Below are 27,988 nucleotides of genomic sequence, written 5' to 3'. Positions count from 1 at the left end.
ACAAGACATGTTTACAGGGAGGATATACAGAGATTTATTTAATCAGATTTACTATTTACAGTTGAGATCACTTTCACATACTACTTTGCTACTCTACATGGCTACATTGTTTCCAAACCAAAGATCTACAGTTTTAAGAGTTCACTCCACACATAAAACCGCTCTTCATAGAAAAATGAAACATTTCATTATAGAACAGTAGTGCATACATTATACTCCTGAAAAGCCAGCTTGTATTTTAAACCACTAATGTCTGAAACGAGTTGATCGCTGAAGGGCAAAACTGCAGTCACATGACCCCAAATTTTTGGTTAGGTTTTTCTCCCCACAATTTTATGTAAGTGTACTTAAGTATTTTCTTTAAAAGTGACACAGGTGAGGGGCAAAATGGAATCATTTTCTCAAACTGAATACAACTGGCTTCCTCTGTACAGCTTTGGCCAAGAGTTCCATGTAGTGAAGGTTTAAGAAATCCTCTCCCTATATGCAAGAATCAGCCAGTTAATGCTCAGAGGTAATCTACCAAGGCAGGCACACATCCTTTGACTTTCATATCAACCAAGTTACACTTCACTTGCAAATGGTTCTGAAATCAGAAAGTTTACTAGTATACTAAAACATTTAGATACATAAACAGCTGGCTAGAACAGTGAAAGTCACAGGTAATTATACGTGTGTGTGTAAAGCTGAGTTGTTTCGCCCATCACCAGTGTACAGTACGGCTGTCCTCATTTGTGAAAGGTGTGCTTTGACTAAGCTGAGGGCAAGAACGCTATTGCAGTAGACCTGGCCCATTCACCTTCCACATAAGGGAGATAAGATTGAACTGCATGTTCAAGTTCTCTTCTAGGCATAGGTTCCACCAGTGATGAGAAGTTCATAGGCAGGATCCCGACTCCTCCTACATAGTACTATACAGGCACACAACATGCCCAGAAGCTATGGAGAAAAACAGAGAAAACAAGCTGAGTACAAAGAAGGTACTTTCAGAGATCTAACATCAGCACAGAAGTCATCAGCATGCTTCAAGAGTGTAATTGTCCATAAGGTACATGGCAACAAAGGCATTGTTCCAGAAAAAGCTTAATTTGATTTTTGCAGCAGGAAGTGGCACAAGTTTCAGGCTTACTTTCTTGCAAGATTATCTTGGACTACCTTGGATTATCTTTGCAAAAAGTTTCTTTGGTCTGTCACTTGTATTCTGCTCAGAAATTCAGACAGAAGAAATCATTTTATGAAAAATGATGATGTAGACACTGTGTCAGGTACGAAGAAAGCTCAAGTGAATTTCAAATGCATTATTCTCTAATTACTGTGAAGAAGAGAAAACCTTTAGATTTGTAGGATCCTATTTCACTGCTGAAACCCCTTTCAAATGCCTCCTCTCTGTTATCATGTCATATTAGAACGTTTCAACCTCATGCAAATGGCTCACTTTCAGTTATTTTTCTGCAGTTAAAATTCACAGTACCACAACTGCGCTGGCAGCTTCGCCAGGAATTCAAGATCTGATCACCTTGTACACCTTTACAAGACTTCATTCAGATGAATGTCTTCAGGGATGCAGGGCATGATATTTTACAGAAGAGTTGCATGTTTGCTGACTGCAGAATAAGACTGTACCTACTTCAGAAAGTCAGGTACAGCGCTGTGTTCTGTGGTCAAGAGCCTCTTAGCACAGTAAGAGACTGTACAGATCTGGTCACATGCACAGAGTTTTATTCACTGATGTAAATGTTTCATGAGGCTCCTGTCTTTTAGTGTCGGATTATAAGGAACCACTCAGAAGTTAAATGAGATTCTAAAGCAACCAAACAAAAATCCCACTCCAAAACCCTCCCTTTAACAGAAAGCAGACAAGAACAAAATGGGTGAACAGAGAAACAAGCGTAAAGATTCTTCAATGATAAAACAGAAACCCAATGAAAACAGCACTGGGACAAAGGCAGACTGACTCACTTCATAAAGTTCGTAGTATCATAGTATCAGTCAGGGTTGGAAGAGACCACAAGGATCATCTAGTTCCAACCCCCCTGCCATGGGCAGGGACACCCCACACAAGACCAGGCTGCCCAGAGCCTCATCCAGCCTGGCCTTAAACACCTCCAGGGATGGCACCCCAACCACCTCCCTGGACAACCCATTCCAGGGCTTCACCACTCTCATGGGGAAGAACCTCCTCCTCACCTCCAGCCTCAATCTCCCCACCTCCAGCTTCATTCCATTCCCCCTAGTCCTATCACTACCTGAGATCCTGAGCAGTCCCTCCCCAGCCTTCCCGTAGGCCCCCTTCAGATACTGGAAGGCCACAATGAGGTCACCTTGGAGCCTTCTCTTTGATGCAAATATGTGTAACAAGTTTTAAAAAGAAATGATGGTACAATGCACCAAAGAACTCAGTGCTACTGAAAGACTGAAAAGTGACTGCTTCAAAAAACCCCAAAGTCTAAGTAAGCAGTGATTAAGAAGAGGCATGATGTAATTCTAGTACAAGCTTTTAACTTCCTGGTAAGGAATAAGCTGGGAAGATTAATAACATCCTTGCCAGAGTGCATTATCTGCTTTGTATCTATAGCAGGAATCAGGTCAGATTCACAGAAGTGTATGGAGATCAACCTCAAGTGTGGCACTTCAGCTTGTTGATAAAATCAGCACCTTACTTCACTTTCTATCAGTACCTGGCTGGTTCCAGTTCTCAGACTGACTGCCAAACACACATGATAGTCATGTCCAATGAGGACAGTTCTGTGAGCCCTTCTAAGTGAGGAGACAATTGCCACAATTGAAACCACCTCAAATTAGATTTGCAAGATATGGAGCTCATGGTAGCTGCCAGTGGCTACTGAACTCAGAAGGTAGCTTGCAGCACACAAGTACAGCAGTGCTGCAAGGAACTTTGTCTTTTTCCCTGTTCAAGACAAGGATCAAAATGAGAAGCATGCTGCAGGAAAACACCTCCTTTGGTCATTTGCAATCCATTCTAGACTTGTATTTCCAACAAACATGACTATCACATTCACACAAAGATAATCTTTGTCAAAGGGCTCACTCAAGACATTCAATTTATACAGAGCTGTGTAAAATCTGAAAGAATTGGGTACTCTAAGAACTCAAGTAATCAACGTTTGAGTTACTATTTAAGCCATTTATATCCTTTAGAAGGCGAGCAAGAGTTCACTGTAAACACAGAAGCAAACCCTGTACTTCAACCTTCTGAACAGAAATTTAGTGTCTCCTTTTTACAAACCTCTCAAACTTGCTCTTCAGTTGCTGTTTAATGTTGAACACAACTATTTTAGAAGCCTGTGTTCAGGAGGGATCCATGAATCCCCCTCTTTACCAGCTTTCAGAAAAGTTTAGACATCTGCCAGAGGCAGAAGCTTTACTTGCAGGTTTTTTGTTTGGGTTTTGTGGACATGGTTTTCATAGTTTCATAGTATCATTCAGGGTTGGAAGGGACCTCAAGGATCATCTAGGTCCAACCCCCCTGCCATGGGCAGGGACACCCCACACTAGATCAGGCTGCCCAGAGCCTCAGCCAGCCTGCTCTTAAACACCCCCAGGGATGGGGCCTCGACCACCTCCCTGGACAACCCATTCCAGGGTTTCACCACTCTCATGGTGAAGAACCTCCTCCTCACATCTAGCCTGAATCTCCCCAATTTTAATTTGACTGCAAGCAGTAACCATAACCAATTTTCTTCCACCAAATCCATTGCTGAGTTTAGCACTAGAAACACCTCACTGGCTGTATATGTGTCTGCCAAGCTCAGTACCTTGTAAATGGTAAGTACTAAAGCCACTTTCAAGCATGAACTCTACAGTCAATCAAGCAGCACTTACACTGTACTGCAATGACTTTGCTCCCTTCAGTTTGCCTATGTATTAATAGCTCTATGCTGTCACTATTGTTGAGACCAGGGAATTATTGCACACTGGAAGATCCCCATGGTAACGAGCCATGAACATAGCAAATACTACTTCTATACAGAAAATTCAAAGCTTCTTACAAATTCCTGGTCTTAAAAAAATTCTCCTTTCATCAGTCTCAGTCTCATCATGAGACTCCTCTCATCATTTAAGACAACACCAAGGGCTGCATTTGTTGAATACAAACTCTTAGAGGTAACAAACTTTGGACAGCATTATTGCACAACATATGACATAACAAGCAGTTCAGAGTGGGCTTTTTGCAGGGAGCAGAGGAAAGGCAGTAAAATTCACCACAAAGTAAGAAAAATATAAATAAGTTTGCTCCTCTTCAGTGTTCAGGCCTTGACCTAGCCTACAGGTCATTTGCTGAAGTTCACATCCTTACCTCCATTTCAACTAACCCACAGTCTACTGAAGAGAATCAAGCTCAGTACATACTTACAATCTTTATTGTAAGTAATACATAAGTTGTGATATTCTCTTAAGCTGCACGAGATACATAACAGAAAAGTTTGAATATTGTTTAGTACCAGCTTAACTGAAACTGCCTAAGGCATGTGAATTTACAGCCACATGAACTGTGGGGCAAAGAGAGAAGAATATGACATCTGACAGAGCTAAGTGATTGGCTGGAAAGCAGCCCTGAGGAGAGAGACTTGGGGGTGCTGGTGGACAAAAAGCTCAACAGGAGCTCTGAATGTGCACTTGCAGCCCGCAAAGCCAATCAGGTCCTGGGCTGCATCAGGAGAAGTGTGGCCAGCAGGTCGAGGGAGGTGATCCTCCCCCTCTACTCAGCTCTGGTGAGACCCCACCTGGAGTACTGTGTCCAGTTCTGGAGTCCCTATTACAAGAGGGATACGGACGTGCTGGAAGGTGTCCAGAGAAGGGCCACGAGGATGATCAGAGGGCTGGAGCACCTCTCCTATGAGGACAGACTGAAGGAGTTGGGGCTGTTCAGTCTGGAGAAGAGAAGGCTCCCAGGTGACCTCATTGTGGCCTTCCAGTATCTGAAGGGGGCCTACAGCAAGGCTGGGGAGGGACTTCTCAGGATCTCAGGTAGTGATAGGACTAGGGGGAATGGAATGAAGCTGGAGGTGGGGAGATTGAGGCTGGAGGTGAGGAGGAGGTTCTTCCCCATGAGAGTGGTGAAGCCCTGGAATGGGTTGTCCAGGGAGGTGGTTGGGGTGCCATCCCTGGAGATGTCTAAGCCCATGTCTAGGCTGAATGAGGCTCTGGCCAGCCTGATCTAGTGTGGGGTGTCCCTGCCCATGGCAGGGGGGTTGGAACTAGATGATCCTTGTGGTCCCTTCCAACCCTGACTGATACTATGAAGTGCGATTATACTCAGTGAATATTACCAGGGGTACTCTGGACACCCTGTATATATTTATTGCATTTTCTAGACAGCTATCACCTAGCTTCATTAAAAACAAAAATCAAATGCAATAACACAGTACCAAAGACATTTATCTGATGCTTTTTTCCTGGATGACCTGTTTATACAATAGGTACTTTTTGCCAGTAACTTGACGACTGACACAGAGACAAATCAAAGAGCACTCACTATAGAAAGAGAACTAACATGGTTGCCCAGAACAACAGTAGGATACAAGCAGCCACATTTGCATTGCAAGCACATGGGAAATTCTGGCCCAATTCCAGAGAGGACTGTAACTGTGGCATTTTGGGGGGAGCCTTTTAATCAACCTGCTAAGTCCAAAGCTATTAATAATGCTTCCTCTTGGAATTCAGTTCACCCAGTCTCAAACACTTTTCCTCTACACAAAATAATCTGCCATGGAGATCATGGTTGTGGTAAACACCTTTATTTACATCAAACATACATTTCAGTGCTCAAGCTGACTAAATACTGCTTCAACAGCAGAAGTTTTAGGAATGGCAATTAAAAAAATCAAGACTGAACAGAGATCTCAACTTTGATGTTCCATAGCTGAAGTCATCTGGTTTTAGACAGTTCCACAGTATTGCTGTATACAGTGGTACCTGTGAGTATATCCTTGTAGCACTGAAATACAAATTTAACTGTATTTTCAGAAGACTATTTGTGAAAGACTTGCCTTCCAACAGACAATCCAGCTCAAAAGCTTTGTTTTGAAGAAGTGCCTAAATTGCCTGACTCAGATACAATGTTTTCTGAATTCAAATGCTATAAAGGGCACAAAAGTGACTTGGAAATTGGTTTCCATGTCCCTTGGGATTCAGGATACATAGTATGCTTCTCAGAAGCTGTAACACTGGGTAATGCAAGAGAATGGTGAAATTCAGTGTATTCCACAAAGAAACTTAACTTTAGCTGAAAGAGGTTAATTTCAAACTGTTGTACAGCTACATCGCATCCAGAGGAAGAATCAACAAGGAATCTACGGTGCACGAACCCTGAGATCCCTGAGAGCCCTGAGTCAACTAAGAGACCCTGAGAATCCCTGTTTCCCTTTTCTTCGCTTCGTCGGCGAAGAAATGAACTGTTTTCCATTTTTCTCATTTTCTGATTTTCTTGGACTTTTGAATCATCTACATCTGAGCATAGCCGGAATGGACTATGAACTTTACTCACGAACTGTAAATATCGTTTTGGATTGGATGGACAGTATGAACAGCCAATGAAATTGTTTAGAAGGGGTGGACTGTGGCCGGTTGACGTTGCCCCCTTAAGAAAGGGAATATGGTGGACGGAAGTTGGTAAACGGAAGGAATAGTCTAAACTAATTTCATTGGTGAAGTGGGAGGAAGCACCTTCGGAACTGGGAGTGAACTGGACATTTTCACGACTTTTCTGTCAGTCTTGCTTCCGCCTTTTCTTCGTGCAGCAGCTCTGCCTGTGCTGGGCTTTCTGCCAAGGCCTCGGCCTTGAAGACAGATAAAGGCCGGTATATTAACTCCCTTCCAATTAACACAAACTGCTTCTAACTTTTTTTTCCTCTCTTTTCTTTCTCTTTCTATCCCATTCTGGGGAAAGGGGGGGAAGAGAGGGGAGAGCGGAGGTGGGGGACCCCTCTGCCGAAGGGGGTCACTCTCATTTCTGTGTTGCTCTGTTGTATATCTTTGTATATATTGTAGATATTGTAAATTTGTAAATATTCCCCTGCATTCCCTACATTGCTTTGTAAATATAGCTCCACTGCTTTGCTAATTCAGCTTGTGAGTTTTTTTTTCTTTCCCTTCAAGTTTCTTTCCCTTTACCCTACAAGGGGGAAGGGAGGAGGCTTCTTGGCCTTACCCCTTCCAAACCCACCACACACTGGCACAGCCTGAAGTAAGATGATCCATATATTAAGCCTGCCAAACCGATAAGCATTCAAAATGGCAGTTTCACAGATGTGTTTTAAAGACAGTCCTGCTTTAAAGAAAACTAACAATTTCAATAAACACTGAGATACACATTTGCCTGTTTTCTTAGTCACCTTTTCACTATTAGGGTAGCTTTAACAACTAAAGTTCATGTAGGAGAAAGCCTGTGTTCTAAGTAGGCAGACTCTCAAGTTGAGAGCCTCTTCTTTAACTTAGGTCCCAAGCCCACTAACTCCCTAAGACAATGCAAAGCTCAGTTGAACAAGAGCAGAGAATGCTATCTCTTGGGCTGACCTGACATGATGTGTATGCCATGAATCTGATGTACCTCTAAAATGGTGCCAAGTATTAGCTACCTGTTTTGAAGCTGGAAATTAAAAATGGTGCAAATTAATCAAGTGTTAAATGCCAGAGCATATTCATGATACTTGGGGAATTCTTTTCCAAGAAATAATTGACCATTTACATTCTTGTAGATTACTACACCTAAGAGTGACTGCTCAGTTATCTGCAAATCTAACAGAACACACATCCAGATAGGAGTAGTTTTTAGACCATGCATTGTTGAGAAGCCATGTGTTAAAGTGTTCAGATACTTTTGACTGGGACACATTGATACCCCAAACCAAGTGAGGACTACAGCTGTCATGAGCCTGTGCATACCTGTGGCAGAATTTCCTTTGAGAAAAGAGTTCACAGTTACAGAATATTTTCATACCTGAATAGCAGCAAAGGCTAGTGCTGCCCAGATGACATACATCATGATCTCCTGAAGCTTCTTTACAACCAGAGCCTCACACCCCTGAAACAAGGAGACTTAGATATACATCTGGCAACCACATTTAGGCACACCAAAAAACAACCCCCTGAAAGGATCACACTGGGCACAAAGATAATCCAAACACTAAAAGCAGGCATTCCTTAGTATATTGCAGATGGAAAAAGGTTTTCCCCCTGCTCTTCTGTTAGAGCAAATACACCCATGCCTTTGTACTCCCACTAAAAACTAAATGATTGCCAGCAAAAGCAGGTGGCTACAGAAGTTTGTCTTACCTCAGAATAAAGGTCCATTGGGTGGGTCAAACTGCCAGTACAATTGCTGAGGGCTGCTTTGCAACAGCTCAGTGGCACACTGTTGTTTTTAGTTTGCTTGAACCAGACAGTGTTCTCCCAATCTGAATAGTTATGGATCCCACAGCAGCGCAGCTGGAAAAGACCCAAGTAAAAAGACACTCTGTCATTCAAGACGTGGGATGAGACAGCAGTTCTAATTGCAATACCAAGAACATGAGCATATCAAGATCAGCTCTCCTTTGTTACTTGAGTAACACAAGTTTGGCAGTTACTGATGCAGATCAAGAGGAGATTGGACATGGCACTTGATGCCATGGTCTAGTCATGGGGTCTGTGTTGATAGGTTGGACTCGATGATCCTCGAGGTCCTTTCCAACCTAAGTTATACTGTGATCATAGACCGAGTATATTGTAAAGGGGCAAAGAACTTTAAATCATTTCAGATACTCCTTGCAAAATATAGGCTTTACAGTTCCACATTTTGGGAAATATTTGACAATCCACTTATCCCTCATCTCTTCCAGACAAAGCAAGAGCTGGGTTTTTTTGTTTAGAACAGCTCTAACACTAAAGCTTACAACATATGCCTGAAAAAACCCTTTGCTTTCTGGACATAGTATTGTCACAGACAAGTGCTTGCTCTTCTCATAGAGCTGTGGTGCAGAACTGAAGTTCATCTTATATATTCACATGCATCTGGCCTGCATTAGGAATAGTGTGGCCAGCAGGAGCAGGGAAGTCATTGTGCCCCTGGACTCTGCTTTGGTTAGGCCACACCTTGAGTCCTGTGTCCAGTTCTGGGCTCCTCAGTTTAAGAAGGACATTGAAACACTTGAAGGTGTCCAGAGAAGGGCAACAAGGCTGGGGAGAGGCCTTGAGCACAGCCCTGTGAGGAGAGGCTGAGGGAGCTGGGATTGTTTAACCTGGATAAGAGGAGGCTCAGGGGTGACCTCGTTGCCCTCTACAACTACCTGAAAGGTGGTTGTAGCCAGGAAGGGGTTGGTCTCTTCTCCCAAGCAAGCAGCACCAGAACAAGAGGACAGAGTCTCAAGCTGTGCCAGGGGAGGTTTAGGCTCGAGGTGAGGAGAAAGTTTTTCACCGAGCGAGTCGTTCGTCATTGGAATGAGCTGCCCAGGGAGGTGGTGGAGTCACCGTCCCTGGAGGTGTTCAAGAGGGGATTGGATGTGGCACTTGGTGCCATGGTCTAGTCATGAGGTCTGTGTTGATAGGTTGGACTCGATGATCCTCGAGCTCTCTTCCAACCTTAGTTATACTGTGAGACTGTGATTTGTGGCCACATAGAAAGCCTTCAGGAGTGAACCAATTAAAAACAAAGTAATAACATAATTCCATTCTGCTGACAGCTCATGCTCTACTGCAGTCCTTGGAGTTTTCCTCGGTATGGTGCAGCATCAAACAGAAGTACTGTCCTAAGTGTCAATTTTGCAGCTTCTTGTCTTTTTCTACCTTCCAGGTGTGATTTTAAGCAAGCTATTAATTAGTACAGCCAACTTAAATTTATTAATATGCAAATATGAAAATAATTTTTAAATAGATGCAACTGTAAGACTGTTGAAAGCTCCTGAGTTTTCCCTCAGTCTAATCAGTTTTTACGCCTTGAATCCAGAAGGTTGTGACACCAGCTTTCAGCTATAATCAAACCCATTTCCACCCAGCCTGTTCTAGATAAATCTATGAAGACACAAGAACATTCTGTAATGTTCCATTGCAGAAAAACACAAAAATGCTAAAGATCTGAAACCAAATATTGATTCATAGATAGCCAACTGCACAAAATGCTTTTCCCCATCAATGTTATAAGTGTATTCACAGCCTGAGTTACAGTTATTTACTGACCAATCAGCTGTTTCCTAGATTTGTCAGAAGGGAGGAAAATGTGCTACATAAGTAACAGAACAACACAGCCTATGTGTTGTAAGAGCAGAAAGGAATGTGTCTTGAAGCCTCACCTGCCTCTGTACGTAGTCAATAGCACGACTGGCTGCATCAGGATTTGTCCCATTGTAACCATTGTACACTTTCCGAATGCTGTGATCAACTTCATCTTCTACCTGTGAAGCATCAGTAAAGCATTAGAACACCAGAGGTACTACAGACTCAGGGAAAGTAAAGTAACTTCCAATTACAGCAAATGAGGAAACAAAGGTATCTCCCTAACACCTGAAATTAGCATACTTTGTTGGTACAGCTTCTTACACTTCTGACTTCTGCAAGGATGTTGCTAGCTTCTAGCTAATGGATAAACCCCCTAAGTAGCTATTTTAGACAAAATAGCTTTTCAATGTCTCTCAGAAAGGGAACTGCTTTTATTGTAGCACTGTGGCAGATATTCCATTAAGAGCTCTCCCTAAGAGCAAGCATTCATCTCTCCACTTCCTCCTACTCCTTCGAAGCTCCAAACCGAACCCAGAATAACCATCTGGGCTAACTTGTTCCATTTGAAACCACAAAGTCATACCACCTGCTCTTTCAACTCTGATTGAAGCCCAAGTGAATTCTCAAAGATAAGGTCTTTTGTCTCACACCCTGCAGTGACCAAGCTCTGTTCAGTTCCAGTCCTCCCACACTTTGAGAAATATTGATGGCAGTACACTGCACATAGCAACAGCTACTGGAATAGCTGCTCTAGCTACTGCAGATGAGTCAAGCTGCTGAAGATGCTGCTGGGTACACGTTAGAAATGGATACCACCCAAGCATCATCACTTGTCCCGCAAAAAGCATCTTGTAATCAATGCCCTTTTTTGGAGGAAATGTTCCTGGAACCTTTTAAGTAGTGCTTCACTGTAAATTTAGTTAATTGCACAAAAAGTTTGGGGTAGCTAAATATTTGTGCAGTAGAAAGGTTAGCTCTGTATTCATTTTTTTCTATCACGTATGACAATAATAATGTGCAAGGAAAAGTAATTTCAGGGCTAAGCATCAACTAAACATACATATTCTTTAGATCTGCAAGTCTACACCAGGAAGGCCCTGCCAACACATCATTCCCTTAATTGCTTTAGGGAAGAATTTTATGCAGCAGTAGCAAAAGCTTCATTGCCCCTGCCCCTCAAGGATGTGGTTATCTTTACAAGTAAATCTGCATCAGGACAAATATGAATAAAAGTCAATTTAGCCTACACAGGCAACTTGTTTCAGACTAGTTTAAAATAAATTGTTTGCTGATTTAACTAATGTGATTTAAAACTCTGATTCATGTGACAAAACAGCTGTTCAATTTGTCATATAGGTTTTTAAAAACCATTTATTTCAGTGCTTGCCTGTGCATCATTTGGTGTATGGTTCAATTAGAGCAGCATTATGCCTTGAAAGCCATGCAAATGACATACAATGCAAACAAGTCACTAGCTCTAGCTAACTGGTAGGGTTTATGAAAAGGGAGAGGGAACTACTCTTCTCTACAGGGGAACAAAGTTAGTAAGTGCTCAACCAACAGCCTGTTTAATCACTAATGCATTTACAAAAAGCCTTACTTTTCCTGACAAGGACCAATGCTAGCAGATCCTGTAGCATGTCAAGCTCTGATTGTGAAATGAAACTACAGCATAAAGACAAAGTAGAGGCTACACAGGGACATGCAACTGGGACCAATCCAATTTTCAAGTGTGTTATAAGCTAGGAAAGAAAGATTCATGCATCTGCTTTACTCTGCTCTGAATGATGTTAAGTGGAAGAATAAGCCACTTTAAGACGGCAACACAGAAGAAAGATTACCACACCTTAGTCCAGGCCAGACCCAGGCCAGACCTGAGTAACCACACTGCAATACACTACACTTCAAGTAATGGAGCAGAAGGCAACCATGAGTTTATACATAAGAATTCAACATGTTTCTTATTCTCCAGGAACTGCACTGCTCTTCTCAATTGTTTCTAAGGACTACTTCCACAACAAGCTTTGTGTCCCAGGTGATTTCAGTGCACTGCCATGATACCAGAAATCAAATGCAGACCATCAGGAAAAATTTAAGCATTGCCAACAGAGCATTTCTGTTGAAGCAACCTACATTCTAACCATGGTTAAGCCACATTTAATAATGCATAATTCAGGGTCCTCTCCTTAGCTGTTTACTCAAGGCAGCCTTCCTGTGTAAACCAAACAAAACCTCACGATTTGGACTTAATGGTTGCCTTGCCATTACTTCCAGAGAAAAGCAAGAGAGAATACTGAACTTGTACAACCTGGGTTATTTACATAACAAACACAAAAGGCTAAAGAAAGGTAAATATTGGTTTTGGCCAAGATTTAGATGCAAGCATGATAAAAGCCAGTGAAGCATCATTAATCAGTTAGAAATTTCACTTCTTAAAGCAACACTGCAACATCTCTAATACCACATGGTGTACTTCTGCCACACATTATGCTGGTAGAAACAAACTAATTTTTCTGGTCTTGTTTCTTAAATTCCATTGAACAGTGGGAGAAGACAATTCTTCACCCATAACCCTCATCAACCACCCATATAAAGCTAAACATTATACATTAACACATCCAATCTATTTGGTTTCATTATTATGCAACGTTAGCTTGTATACCAACACAAGATGACATTTCAGTTACTGCACATCAAAACAATATGCCCTATGTTCAAATATTGTGCATCCTAAATCATTCAAAGTCAAAGCATAAATAAATTAGAAGACCATCTGGAAAACAGAAAGGTACCAATTATCATGATTCCACTCTACTGTTCAACTGTTCATGATACATTCTAGCTAGGTTGGCTGCCTCTCAGAAAACTTTGCTTTGCTTCAAAAAATACTGTCTAAATTTTGAAGATACTGGTATCTCAAATTAACTTGCTTAGAGTCCAAGTTGTTCCCTTAAATACCCATTAACAGTTCTACAGCAGCAAATACAGTAAACACTACACCTCTGTATTTTAGTCACACTTCACACCACCACATTTACTGAAATTGAGAAGTTATTACCTTTGCTCTGTAGATGTATCCAAGAACTACCACCACGACTTCAGTGATAAATACCAGGAGCAGGATGACCACAAACTGTAAAACACAATCAAGAGTGTTTGTGCAAACAGTTTCACTCATTTACTTCCTGTAAGTCTTTATTTAGATTTTGCTATTTAAAAGTACTTTTGTTACTTAATTTTTGTCAGGCAAGGTTTTGGTTTCACAGATCACTTAGAGCAGGAAATTAAACTGATCAGATGAGTCCAGAATTAACTTGATTGAAGAAACTTGTGTTCACAGCTTCATCAAGTACTAAGAAGCTGCCCAGGCAGGCAAGTGTTGAGCATTAGGACAGAAGCACTGTAATTGAGTGTTGTTTCTTTTTGTTAGATAAATAGGAATATCACATCAAAGAAGCTATCCAGACTATTACTAGGAGTGGTAAATGGACTAAAGGAATTTTTCTTCAGTTAAGCCCTGCAACAACTGATAGAGACAGCAAGCTATACAGTTGTCTTGGTATATTTAAGAAACACTTAAAAAAGAAACTGTTAAAGAAGTCTACACAGTATGCACCAAAACACCCCCTTGGGGTCAGTTTGAACGCTGGCTTCTCCTCTCTCCCAATTTTCAAGCTGAAATTACGGTTAAAATGCTTGGAAACATGCGACAAAAATACCACAGTGTCCAAATTAAGCCACACAGGAAAAAATACTTAGGCATCACAACAACCCTCAGCTAACCTTGATGCAAGATACTTAAAAGGCAGTGTCTCGCCTTTCTCACTGTCCAATTTCAGCTTTTCTATCAGAACAGATAAAAGTGAGATTTAAAAACTTATGACTTAACAACAAGCTTTAATGTGCCTTTTTTTTCTGTGAGATGACCACAGTTCTGGAAAAGGTACAATGGAAGAGCCTGCTGCTACCAAAGCTGACCAATTTAACACCATTATTCCAAATCAAAGATTGAAGTAAGTGGTTCATAACAAAATGAAAGGGGAAAACACTAAAGGCAATAAAGATTAGAGCAAATTTAAACAGTTTAGAAGTCTATTAAAAGGGAAGGCAGCTAAATGTACAGCAGGTGAACACCACCATGTAAAAACTCTGCAACTTACCGTAGCCAGTCCACAGCGACTTTCTCGAATCGTGGCGCAGCATCCGATAAGTCCAATAATAAAAAGAAGTGTTCCCACAGCTATGATGATAACTGCTGGAATTAGCGTGTAGACATCTTCAAAGAAATGATCATAGTCGTCATAAGTGATAAACACATAGGCTCCCACGTAGCACAGGATGCCTGCTGCTGCCTACAACAGACAAATATGTGGTTCAGTTTCTTTGAGGAACACTCTCCTTTCAGCAAGGCTACTTTGCAACCATTATTTTATCAAACACCACAGTCTTCCTCAGAAGGGAAAGTGTCCTTTGTTCATAGTATCAGTCAGGGTTGAAAGGGACCACAAGGATCATCCAGTTCCAACCCCCCTGCCATGGGCAGGGACACCCCACACTGGATCAGGCTGCCCAGAGCCTCAGCCAGCCTGGGCTTAAGCACCTCCAGGGACAGGGCCCCAGCCACCTCCCTGCACAACCCATTCCAGGGCTTCACCACTCTCATGGGGAAGAACTTCCTCCTCACCTCCAGCCTGAATCTCCCCACCTCCAGCTTCATTCCATTCCCCCTAGTCCTATCACTACCTGAGATCCTGAGCAGTCCCTCCCCAGCCTTCCTGCAGCCCCCTTCAGATACTGGAAGGCCACAATGAGGTCACCTCGGAGCCTTCTCTTCTCCAGACTGAACAGCCCCAACTCCTTCAGTCTGTCCTCATAGGAGAGGTGCTCCAGCCCTCTGATCATCCTCCTGGCCCTTCTCTGGACCCATTGTTAGGTTATACTATATGCTTATTATTAGAAACATAGCAAAAGGAGGCTAGCCAGTAGTTTTTAAATTATACTTAATCTAGGCAGATTTAGTTTTGACTGCACCATGGAAGTCTTCTGAAGGCATGCAGTCTAGAAATGAGGGTAACCATGCTATGAACGCCAAGCTCTTGCTCCAGGTTGTCAACTATCTTTCTCATGCTGTGAACTAAACTTCCTACGCAGTTTGACATTCACAAACTGAGATCATGATTCTAGCTCATCCAAGCAGCAAGTTATTTGGTCTTCAACAGCTTTTCAGAACATGCATGTAGTTCTTTTATCTGCCAGTATTTACCTAGTACTTGTTCCTCCCTTTGTGCTAGTTACTACCCATGATTGAATGTTAGAACAGAATAGATACACACACTGTGAACTTTAACTTCTCTTTGGAAAAGTTCAACTGCCAGAAACAGCCTTTCTGCAGTGTGCACAACACTGGAAAAATCCAATTTGAAGCACAGAGCAGGTAACAACAAAGATAAGACACCAATTATTGAAAAGAACCAAATACTTAGGGACACCACAAAGCTTTTCAAAAAGATTTCTCAGAAGGATTGTTGTACAAAATGGTCTTTATTAAGCAAGCAAATCACAAAGTCTCTGCAAGTGAGACCTGTAGGACAGATTTGCTACTGTATAGATTTAATATGCTAGAAAAAGCACTTACATCAATCTGTTATGACCTTAGCTCTCTTACAGTTAGATGGATCCAAACACATCAATACTTACATTAGCTTTAAGCTGAGCAGACCTAGTTAAGGACAGACACCTAATGCTTGAGGAGCCATCTCACACACTGATTTCAAAACAAAAGGGCCTTATCAACTTTTGCTTTAAAAATCTCCCTCTCAGATGTCTTCACGCTTGCTGCAGAACGCAACAGTGCTGCCATATATTACAACAAAGCATTTAGGTTGCAGTGATGGTCAATGCAATTTGAGTTTTGGAAGACACACTTGTCTGGTGTTCCAATAAAAGGCTAAGCTAAATCAACCCACTCAGGAGAAACAATATCTAAGCTATGACAAGGGGAATGCAATTTTGCTGTAAAGGGTAGTGTCCTCATACAATTCACCCATAACCCAGACATAAGAGTTCACTCAAGAGGAACATCCCATACTTCAGCTTTGATCAGAGGAAGAATATTGCAAGCTGCCTCCAGCCCTGAATTTCCACTCAGTGTTGCATCTATTCCTAGCCCTGCAATGCAAACAGGAGGGTGGACAGACTCACATACAGCCAGTTCCTGTGACAAGATTGGGTCATGCTACTGCAAAGAATCTATCAGTAATGCAAACCGGAAAGAACCTCAGGAGATCATTTAGTTGAGTTTCCTGCTCAGAGCAGGGTCAGCAATGAATTCAGGCTAGGCTTTGTCCAAAGCCTTGAAAACCTAAGAGTTGAGACTCCACAGCCTCCCTGGGCAACCTGCTCAGTGTGGCACAGAACAAGAAAAGCCATAAGGAGACTGGTAGCTAGTATTTCAGCACTGTCTGCTACTACATACTAGATGTACTGCAGTATTACTGCAACTACTTCCTGTAGAATAATACAGCATAAACACTGTTAGAATGATAATTCTATGGAATGCTTCCAGCAGCACTTTCAGAAAAACATGTCAAAGACAAAAGGCATTAAGATACAGCTCAAAAGTACCATCAGTTCTGCATGGATTTGAGCAGCCTTTCACTTCTCTGTCCCTTTCTGCAGTGATGGTAAGTGTGCACTTTGCAGCTACCTTAAAAGCATCCCAGAGGTTCATATTCATTCAATAAAAGGTGTTATCTAGACAACAGTACTGAAACTGAAAATTCAGTAATAGAGACCAAAAGCAAGACACATTCTCCAGATAAGAAAAATCTGAAGTGAACAATCTATTACAGAATTGTCCCTTAGCACAAAAGATGTTGAAATGCTAATCCAGCTATCCAAATCCTGCCACATTAGGTACAACACAGCAAAACCCAGACAATTTCTGTACACAAAGCAAAGATTCAAAGTAGTGTCACTGAACAATGGAATTACATTAACTGTTGCCTAGCAATGAAGTGTGTGAATGACAGGGCAGTGATGTAATTCCCCAGTTCTAAGAGCTAAAATGCTGTTTAGAAATATGGCATATTACAAGGTGGCAGATGAAAAAGAAAAATTAGTACAGCTGTGGCTGGCGTCAGGCACAGAAAGCCTACCATAAAACTGAAATCAGAATAATTTGTGAACCCCTTTGTCCTTCCCTGTTGTGTGAAACTTAAGGTGGCTTCTTTCTTTTCTAAGAAAACTCTGGTTCATAAACTGCATGACCACATATATTTAAGACTATATTTGAACCAAAAGTTTAACCTCTAAGAAAACCAAAACTGTCTACAGATGTCTTCCTTCCCTACTTCAAGCAGCACATACCTTAAACTTCCAATATTATGCCAGAAAAGGCAAATCTAGCAAGTACAGAGATTAAATACTGCCTCAGAAACTAAGAAATGCCACAGTCTGTGCTGCTTAAAAAAAAAAGTAATGTTGTAATGACTACTGGAAATTAAGATTTCTCTTTAGACTTCTCAGATCAAAGCAGCTTGGTCCAAAGAATTCTCTAAATCCTTTCCATTCATGGCACTATAATGACTAATCAGCCATGAAAGCATTTAGTTTTGCTTCTGAAGAATGTTTGTGGGTTTTCTATGGAAGAAGCTACAGAATTTTGGGAATGGCCATGTGCATTCATATCTATCAACACTGCAGTAGAAACATGAGGAGGTTGAAGATAAAGATATTGCCTCTATTTCATGAAGTGATCATACCCCTAAAACTTACCCTCTCTTCCTCAGAATCACTTCAGCAAGTAATCTTTAGGGTTTGGGGGTGAGGATTGGTGTATGGACCCAAGAAAAAAAAAAGTCCTGAAAGCAAAGGTGCCTGCTGAAGTTTTCACAAGTTTTAAAAGTGATGGAGATTAAAAACTGATATACAGGAAAGGAGTTAACACTGTTTTTTAACAGGTGCAATGCCTAGTCTATTACAGAAAAATGATGACAGTTTACAGGAAAACAAGTTTCAAATGCCTGCCTTTTTTCTTTCACATCACAACACAACTGTTTCCTTCAGCCTACTCTAAACCCAGAAGTGGGGAGGTCTCTAAATTAGCATTTTAGCTGGGATTAAGAAAGTGCTTTTGAAGCAATCCTTACTCATCTGATGACTGCCACTTCTTATATTCTAGTCTGCATCACTGAATAGTGCTAAAAGAGTGCATAAGAGAACTCGCTTTGGATGAGACTAAACCAGAAGTGCATTTACTGTGCTGATGGCTAATAGGTGTTCAGTTGATGGTACCAGACTAGCCTGAGGTTCTTCCCCTACCTCCTCACAACTCTGTAGTTCCAACATCAGGTGCTCCACACAATTAGGTTTTGATCCATGTCCAGATTACCATGCTATACATTACAGAAAATAAAGCAATAAATACTGCAGTTTGACCTACAAAGTACACAATCTACATTTATCAGGTGCTGGCCAATTAGACACACATTCATTACCTGTTGCAACCCAGCAATAAAGTTGAACACATGCTTTGAAAAACAAAACCACAAAACCCAGTGTCATGCACCTAATTAGCTTCTCAAAATGGGACTCATCTAGCAAAACTGAAATCTGTATCACAAGACAAAGATAATTTGAAAGAAACATCTCAATGCTTATTATTTGGAGGAGTAAACAGTATATATGCAGAAGTTTGAACTCACTCAAGTCAAAGATGTTTGAATAATAAGGTACCACATTTACAATCATGCATTTCCTATCATTAAATGGAAGCCAAATAGATGAATTGTGCACAGTTCAAATAAGTCTTTGATGAACAGGGCTTGAAAGACGAAGTCTCACCCTTAATCTGCTCAAGGCTGTGAATAGAGATGGCAGCAGCTCCTGAATCTGTGCCAGATCACATGCATGCTCTAGGGATATGACTGGTTATTCAGTATTCACACATCCTTTTGGAGTTGTTTGCATCTAACTTGCAGTACTAAACCTTAAGTGGCATGCTCTTATTTTGGGATGAATTCATCTTTAAAAACACCGACAAGTACAGTGAATGAGGACAGTTTGCTGCAAAAGGCCTGAACATCCTTCCCATCAGAGGAACACACTAAAATATACAGGCCTCTTACAGGTCAGAAAAAGCTTGATGTTACTGCTTTGGCATGGGCCTCTAATGAATTTCAAGCTGAACAAGTATGCAAAGAACTGGAGGGGAAACTGGAATATCTAATGATACATGCAACACTGAACATCACCAAAACATTACAGGAAAGCCTATTAGAAGTTCAGGGTTCTTAAGAGTAAACCCCTCTATCTTTGGGCTGTTATAATGCAGCCTCTTAAGTTTATGTCTATTTCCCCACCTTAGCTTTCACCTTTCACATGCACAATGCTACTCATTGTCTAAATGTACAGTACGATAGTTTCAGGTTTGGGTTTTTTGCTGTTGTGGTTGAGGTTTTTTTCCTTTAAGTAGGCTGCAAACACACACCAAGAACTGTTTTCATGTTTTCAGCAATATTTACACACCAGAGCAGTTTGACAGATAAAATTTTGACTAGCTAAAATGATGACTGGTGAGATACTTCACCTTCTTGTTCTGCTGATTATTTATCAACTAGGAACACTGCAGCTCCATTTACAAACTAATGCTTCCTTATACTACTCTTCCAATATTGCACCAAACAAATCTGATGAAAATTTGTCCAGAGATTTTACATCTTTACAAAGCATTGTCCTTTATGTTACTTTTGCTGTTTACCTTGTTATGGAATTTTCTTCACTTTGGGACCAGGGGGTAGAACCCACAAAAAATTTCAGCACTTTCCTTTTTGTACTCAACTAAGCAAAATAGTGTTTGAATAAAAAGCAGATTCTAAAGGGACAGTGTGTTAAGAAAAACTCATGAAGGAGCAGCAAAGTTATGTTAGGGGAAAACACTTATACCAGTAGGATAAGAGGAATATTTCACCTTTTGGGTCAGGCCACCTATTTATAAAAGCCTATTACTGCCAACTTTTCCATTGCTGATCAGTAAGTTTTAATTGTACTACAGATACCACTTTAAACCAAGGCATTGTTCATTCCACCACTCACACACCTTTCATGTCTGGGAATGTAAAATACCTGTGGTATATTCAGATAGAGCATTTGCAGGGGTCCTGTTCTAGGATCATCTTCCAGACCTGTGTATTCTTATGTTAAATGTCAGCACATCTTTGTTCCTATTCTCTGTCTAGTCGTATGCAAACATGCTGCTTTAAAAAAAACAAACCACCACCAAAAAAACAGCACACAACCATACACTCCAGGCAAGCTTTGAGCCTCTACAGACACCAGCTTCATTCTTTGCAACAGTTACTTTTCTTTATCAATACCAAGGCCTAAACATCTACCCCTAAGTAGAGACACCGGCGTAGTGGTTTGCCACCCAGTTTTTGAGCTTATTTTAACAGCAGCTTTAGAAGTGGGTTTTTCCTATACTACTACTCCATAACTCTTATCCCTGGCACCTTCAGCTCTCTCCAACACTACAGCATTCACAGCCTGACTACCATATGATAGTTTTCCTGATCTGCTTAAGTCTGTCTTCTAGCCTTCTGTGCTTCAAAACCTTGTTCCTCAGTTTTAACCTCAAAGGTCCTATGAGTTATCTCTGCAGTTTATTTCTCCCTACCTACTTTGCAACACTTCACCACTCCATACCTCCCTCTCCACTCCCCTTTGAAACAAACACCCACCTGCACTTGACATGAATTTCTTTACTTACTGAAAACTGTGTCCATCCATCCTAGAATCCATCAGTTTCCTGACACACCTCTACTTTTTCCTCACCGATAACATTTTAACTAGAACGCTGTGCTATAACTGTCTTACAAAATCTTTTGGGAGAAGGAAACTAGGAATTTTATTCACATTCATAACATTTTATTAAAGAAACACTTTAAAGGCTATAAAACAAACCCATGTAAAACTCAAGGAAGCCAGACCACCGAGTATATACTTAGCCAACTTCTATTCTGTAGCAGGACACACAAAACCCTCAAGGCTGAGCTAGGATGCTTTTACATTTGGCATTATACATTTTAAATATCACTAATTGCAAGAGGAAGTACACCCGTAGGCAGAGGTCTGGTGGTTTTCTTTAAACTAGAAGAGATGTTAACAATAGAGACATTCTTTCACAACTACTTAGCCATCATGGTTGTAACCTGAGCCGGTGCTGCTGTTTTCAGATTCCTTGCCCTGCACAGGAGTAATGATGGTTACACTGCGTGACATAGTCTGGCCAGGTAAAGTGATACTTAAAATTCCACAGACTAGTGAAAGATATCACGTTTACCTTTGCAACTCGGGTTTGCCTCTGTTAAGTACAAGCTCTATTTGTAAGCACATCTTGAAGAATCTCATGCAAAGGCTTGAAACTCATCCTGTAAAAAAATATACATGATACTACTGTGTTACTTAAAAGCAAATCGAAGCCTTAACAATCAGGGCCTGCCCTCTGTTTCACAGAAGGTTAGGGGTTGAAGTGACCTCAAAAAATCATACAGTCCAACCCCTCTGCCAGAACAGGATCACCTAAAGTAAGTCACACAGGAATGCATTCAGCTGGGGTTTGAATGTCTCCAGAGGAGGAGACTCCACCACCTCTCTGGACAGCCTGATTCATTGTTTTGTCACTCTCACAGTGAAAGTTTTTCCTTCTGTTCATAGGGAAGCTCCCATGTTCCAGCTTGCACCTGCTGCCCCTTGTGCTAACACTGGACATCACTGAGAAGAAGCCCCAAAGTTTCCTACCCAAAAATACACATCCAAACACTGGTAAGAAAACAGTGATTCAGGCAGGGTACAACACTCCACATTTTTACATCCTATTTTATATATATATAAAATATTTATTTAGTGCATAGGATCACAAACCATTACACAATCCCACAAATGATTGTGTAGAAGAGTAGAATTAACCAGGTTGGAAGAGACCTTTGAGATCATCAAGTCCAACTTATCACCCAACACTATCTCATCAACTAAACCATGGCACCAAGCACCCCATCCAGTCTCTTCCTGAACACCTCCAGTGAAGGTGACTCCACCACCTCCCTGGGCAGCCCATTCCAATGGGCAATCACTCTGTGAAGTGCTTCCACGACTCACCACCCTCTAAGCGGAGGTGGCCCCCAAACCACGGTGCTCTGCAGCTGCGACCCGAGGAAGAGGATGGTGGCACCCATTTGGCCAGAAAGCCTCTGCTACTCACTAAATGCTTTCACTTCACTGGCATAGCAGCAGAAGGAAAAGACATTGAACTTCCACATCCAGAAGTGACTGTCCTTCAAGATTAGAAAGCTTTTGATCAACTAATCCAACAGGTAGCCTCTGGGATTATTATATGTCAGTCTGTTCACAAAACACTCTCAAGAAGTTTCTTCATTGCTCCAGCTCTTAGGTCTGGATCAGCAACAATTCTCAAGCTCTCAGTTACAGACAATTACTTGTCTCATCCCTCCATGTGAGAATAAGTGAGGTCTACTTGGTCTTGCTACTGCTAAATTTCAATGAATTTTCACATTGCTTGCATTTTCTTTATTCTTTTCTATTGGAAACCCAAAGCACTACATACACATTGGCAGCTACAGCTCCTTTTAAGGATAGCACAGACAGCACTTCTAACACTACATAATTTCCTAACACTATGGCTACTGTACTGCAGTGAGCCTAACTTGTAATGAGAGCACTGAACTGGTATAAAGGATTCTTCTGTACAGAGCTGCAGCCTTGAGACTTCTCTAAACAGCCAAAGAACGTTTTATAATAGCTTAGTCAAATGAACTGTAAAATTTATAACTTCAACAATTATTGCAAGAGTAACTAAAACAATTAGCTTGCAAGTACTCAACTGGCAGTACCGAGGAACAGAGTTCATTCAAGGAGTAGAACAGCAGTGAATAAAAAATAAATAAATCTCAACTCAGAGCAAGGATAGGCTATTAGGTACTGTCTTGGCAGAGCAGGCTGTCAAAGCACATACATTCCTCATGAATATAAAATAGATTCCCTTTTCCAAGGCAAGACTCCATCCAACCATCTCTGAACATTCTATCCTTCTATAGCCTAAATGTAAGTCTGAAAATATTTCCCTAGCATTTTGTCCTCATCTCATTTCTTCAAACTGCTTTCAACTGAATTATGCAAATGACTGGATGAAGCCTTAAAGAGGCTTCCAGGTAAATGTCTGTCTTCCTCTTTCAAATCATTGCAGACATAGACTTTAAGCAAAGGTTCCCTTGAAAAACATGCTACTTCAATGCTTTATGACCATCTTTTATTTGTAATTGACATACTCTGATTACCAATTACTATTTTAACTTTTAAGACTGAGGTTTAAAGTTTCTATGTCATTCCAGTCATTCTTATCTTTCCCCAATGAAAAAGTGCATCATGTCCTAAATCTTCAGACAGACTGATCAGCGCTGGGACTTCCACTCTACCAAAATCATTTGGAGTACATGCACTTGAAGTTTCGTTGTTTTCTAAGATGTATTGGTTTTCATACCATCATTACTTCCTATGCAATGCCATTCTTGAAAGAATTTTCCTTCAGGTGATGCAGAGTACCTTTTAAGTCACTGCTTGACCAAACACATCTTGTGCAAAGTCAAGATACAAGGTCAACCCAAGGACTGCTATTCCTTTGCCACTTTCATGAAAGTTTCATGACAGATATAGATCATGCTACTCTTGATGCCTGCTACTCACAATGTAGTTTTCCCTCATTTTTAAGGCAATGCTTGTCTCTGCAGCAGAGACTCTTGATGCTTGACACCCCTGCAGATATGACCCAGCTAACTTATGTCGAGGTACCACGCCAAAAGCTTACAAAGGTAAGTTAAGCCCATGTAGCACTTGTCCTGCTGTGAGAGGAAGAAAGTTCCTCAGTCCATTTTCTTAAGTTAGAATAAATTAGAATAAACCTTTATTATTAGAATAAACCAAACCAGGTTGGAAGAGACCTTCAAGATCATCGTGTCCAACCCATCAACCAATCCAACCCACCCAAACAGCTAACCCACGGCACCAAGCACCCCATCAAGTCTCCTCCTGAACACCTTCAATGACGGCGACTCCACCACCTCCCCAGGCAGCCCATTCCAATGGGCAATCACTCTTTCTGTATAGAACTTCTTCCTAACATCCAACCTGAACCTCCCCTGGCGCAGCCTCAGACTGTGTCCTCTTGTTCTGGTACTGGGTGCCTGGGAGAAGAGACCATCATCCGCCTGTCTATAACCTCCCTTCAGGTAGTTGTAGAGAGTGATAAGGTCACCCCTGAGTCTCCTCTTCTCCAGGCTGAGCAACCCCAGCTCCCTCAGTCTTTCCTCATAGGGCTTGTGTTCCAAACCCCTCACCAACTTTGTTGCTCTTCTCTGGACTCGTTCCAGCAAGTCAAAATCCTTCCTAAACTGAGGGGCCCAGAACTGGACACAGGACTCAAGGCGCAGCCTAACCAGTGCAGTAAATTAACAAATAAAAGCCCTGTAGTATATATTAAGATGTAGGAATGCACAGTTAAGAATGTCAAAGGATGTGAAAAAAAATTTCACAAGACTACACAGAAACAAGGTAACTGTTTCAACTAGAAAAATTAGTAAGTAGCACAAGAGTTTTCAGAAGGAGATAAACTTAGAAACACTGGCAAACTGAGTGGGGTTTTGGTTATTTAAGTAAGCAGTCAGAGCTGATGACTGACTGGGTATGGCCAGAATCTGCCAACGAGCCTGATCTGCCTGTCTGAGAAGGGTTGAATGAAACTTCAAACAAAAGAAGTTACAGAGTATAACAAAATAATAATTTTCTGAGCATCCCACATTAATAAGGCAGCTACCAGTCACATTCTCCCACAAGTATGTGATTTATGGTGGTGGTAGTGAAGTTGTGCTTCACCCTGTTCAGCTGCCCATGCAGAACTTTCAATAGCAAACACTGCAGAACAAACTTTTTTAATACAGGTGACCATGAAGATGATGATCACAATATGCATAATATCCCCTAGACTCATTAAAGTTATAAAGCAGTTAAAGATGATTTCATAGTTTCTTGTCCAACTATAGGCACTTACATGTTGTCAAGTCTCAGCCTTGGATGACCTAATTCTCAAAACTGGAACTACATATGAATGACAAGCCAAAAGCTCTGCAACAGCACAGAGGAAACTACACTGTCAACTACATGGGCACCAAATATTAACACACACGGCTCAGTGAGATGAAGCATGCTAGATCAAGAGCCAAAATTCTTCTGCCATGTAAAAGTGAAGATGTACTACTTGAGATGAAAATATGTGCATTCCCTGCTTGTAGGCCTAAGTTGCTGGAAAGGAAAAACACTGACTTTTGTAGTTCTCATTCTATATGCAGCTGATGAACCCTAAGGATTTTTCCAGCACAAGCAACCCACCTGCAAATATGCTAAGCTGATTTCTTAGGCTAGAGATGGTTTACAGAATAGGTGACATTTTCATTTCACATGAAGTACACCCTATCTGAACACAATCTGATATTTCTAAACTAAGTCAAGTTTGCCTCAAAAAAGAAAACAAGTCATTGAAGTGCTAGATTCATCATCACACAAAGTAACTTTGTCCTCGTAACTTTTTTAAGCTGAATAATTGCAAACTGCAATGTCCAATTAAATTACTAAATGCAGCAAAAAAAAAAAAGAACAGCTTTCACATTTCACATATTTGAAAGGTATTACTAAGATTTTGGAGTGGGGAAGATCCTACATGCAGAATTTGCATTATCAAAACAACTGCTAATTTATATCAGCAACTAAAGGAAAAAAAAAACCTACCTCGAGGCACCATCAAAACCACAACTCACAACCGTGTGTGTCCAGTCAAAAACTTCAAGTATGACATAGCAGGTATTAAGTATCTCTTCTAATTCCATTTGCAATTAAGCACGTAACAAAAAGCCACACCCAGCACAGCAGATTCCAAACAAATCACCACACTGAAAGGCTGGTGCAAGTAACTCGTACTTCAAAGGTGAGAAACGGAGCCTACACACCTCACTCAAAATTACAGACTCCTAATATGCACCACCTAAAGTCAAGCATGCTTCACATTTACTGCTCATGTCTCTGAGCAGCTACACACACAAACGCTGATAACGCATAGATACAAGTTTTCCCTCCTCATGATTCATTTTTAGGCACTCGTGAGAGGCATCCCTTGGTGAAAATTGAGACAAGAATATCTACCCTGTTAACACTTGTTAGATGTCACATGGCTTTCAATATTAAATGATGTAGCTACAGATCGCTACATTTTTACGTTCTCGTATATCGCTACACCCCCCCCCCCCACCTCCACCCCTACTACTTTTTCAGTGCTGAAATCTTTGGACAGTTGGGACAAGAGATTCTTCTGCTCCTGGAGCTGGAATTAAAGGGTCAGAAATGCAGCAGCAAAACCGCAGGAAAAAAAAAAAAAAAAAAAAGACAAAAAAAAAGATGCTTTGAGTTTACAGAGATTATTTATCCTGATTTCATTTACTTAGCATGATGTTTCCTGCCAGGGGCTTACAGCACCCTACTGTCCCATCGAGCTGGGTAAGCTTTTGTCTTACTGTCAAGCACGACTGAAGTCGTAGGAGGTTTAAGCGATGCATAAACGCTGCGATGCGGTTTGCTCACTGGAATAAATGAAATTTAAGACTTGCTTTTAGACGGTTAAGTTGCACATATAGCTTAGCTTTGACGACCTTAAAAACACGCAGAACACTGCTCCATCGCTACTGTTAAGCGTTTGGGACAAGGCGCCCTTCACGCACAAGGCCAAAAGACTAGACGGCTGGAACAGCCCTACAAAAATTGTACTGTCAGAGACCTGAAAACCTCCACAGCGCATCGCAAGCTGCACTCAGTTACACAACCGCCTCAAGCTCTATAACGCTCACTAAACCAGGCTACTGAGGCACCAGAAAGAGCTTCATCCACCCCTCTGAACTTCAGGGAGGTGGATTACGGAGACAGGGACCGCGGCCGCCGCTACAGCACGGGGCCCCGCGAAAGGGGCACAAGGCGCCTGTTAAACAGAGAGCGCGGGGGTGCTCCCAGCTGCTGCGGTAATGAAAGAGAATCACACAGCGGCCCTGCTCAGCCTGGCCCGGCCCCCGCAGCGCCCTCAGGGCCGGCCCGGGCCTCCGCTCGCCGCACAGCCGAAGGTGAGGCGGCCCCGCACCCGGAGACCCTGACCCTTCCCAGCTGCCCCCGGGCTCACCCAGAAGATGAGGTTGAGGAAGACCAGGACGGTTTTGGAGGAGGTGATGCCGCACTGCCCCATGGCGCCCGCCACTGCCGCCCCTCAGCCTCCGGCCGCGCGGCTCTCCTCCGCTCTTTCCAGATCCGCTCCGCCGCCGGCCCCGCCCCACGTGACCCAGGCGAGCCGAGGCGACGGCGCGGGGAGCCTAAGATGGCGGCCGCTAACGTCACTCAGCGGGAGGGGGCGGAGGGACCTAAAATGGCGAACCGCTCCCCCTTAAAGGGGCCGCCCTGCGCGTGACCGGCGCGTGCAGGCTTGGGGGGGAGGCAGGGGCGGGAGGCCGCGCTTTCCCCGGCCGCGGGAGGGGCGCTGCTTTCGGCCTCGCAGGTGCCGCAGCTAGCGACATTTCTCACTAGACCTTGCCTTTATGAGGGAAAATGAAAATTAAACCCTGCTCCCTTGCTGCCTGAGGGGTGCTTTGCGCCTTCATCAGGCTGCAGAGAGGAGTCA

General features: G+C 42.0%; 1 protein-coding gene across 1 annotated transcript; it reads right to left on the bottom strand.

The window, feature by feature from the left end:
- Positions 1–10: 10 nt before the first annotated feature.
- Positions 11–27,671, bottom strand: TSPAN3 (tetraspanin 3). Its single transcript, XM_068144271.1, has 7 exons — positions 27,497–27,671; positions 14,373–14,564; positions 13,271–13,345; positions 10,287–10,388; positions 8,296–8,448; positions 7,961–8,044; positions 11–939 (listed from the first exon to the last, which is right to left on the bottom strand). The coding sequence occupies exons 1-7, from the start codon at positions 27,557–27,559 to the stop codon at positions 847–849; spliced, it is 762 nt and encodes a 253-aa protein (XP_068000372.1). The 5' UTR covers positions 27,560–27,671; the 3' UTR covers positions 11–846.
- Between the last annotated feature and the right edge of the window lie 317 nt (positions 27,672–27,988).

This window comes from Melanerpes formicivorus, unplaced genomic scaffold (genome assembly GCF_026170545.1).
Source record: "Melanerpes formicivorus ecotype bairdi unplaced genomic scaffold, bMelFor1.0.p_v2 SCAF_10, whole genome shotgun sequence".
In the NCBI taxonomy this organism is placed as follows: Eukaryota; Metazoa; Chordata; class Aves; order Piciformes; family Picidae; genus Melanerpes; species Melanerpes formicivorus.
The sequence above is the reverse complement of the archived record's forward strand: the minus strand, read 5'-3'. Positions and strand labels throughout refer to the sequence as shown.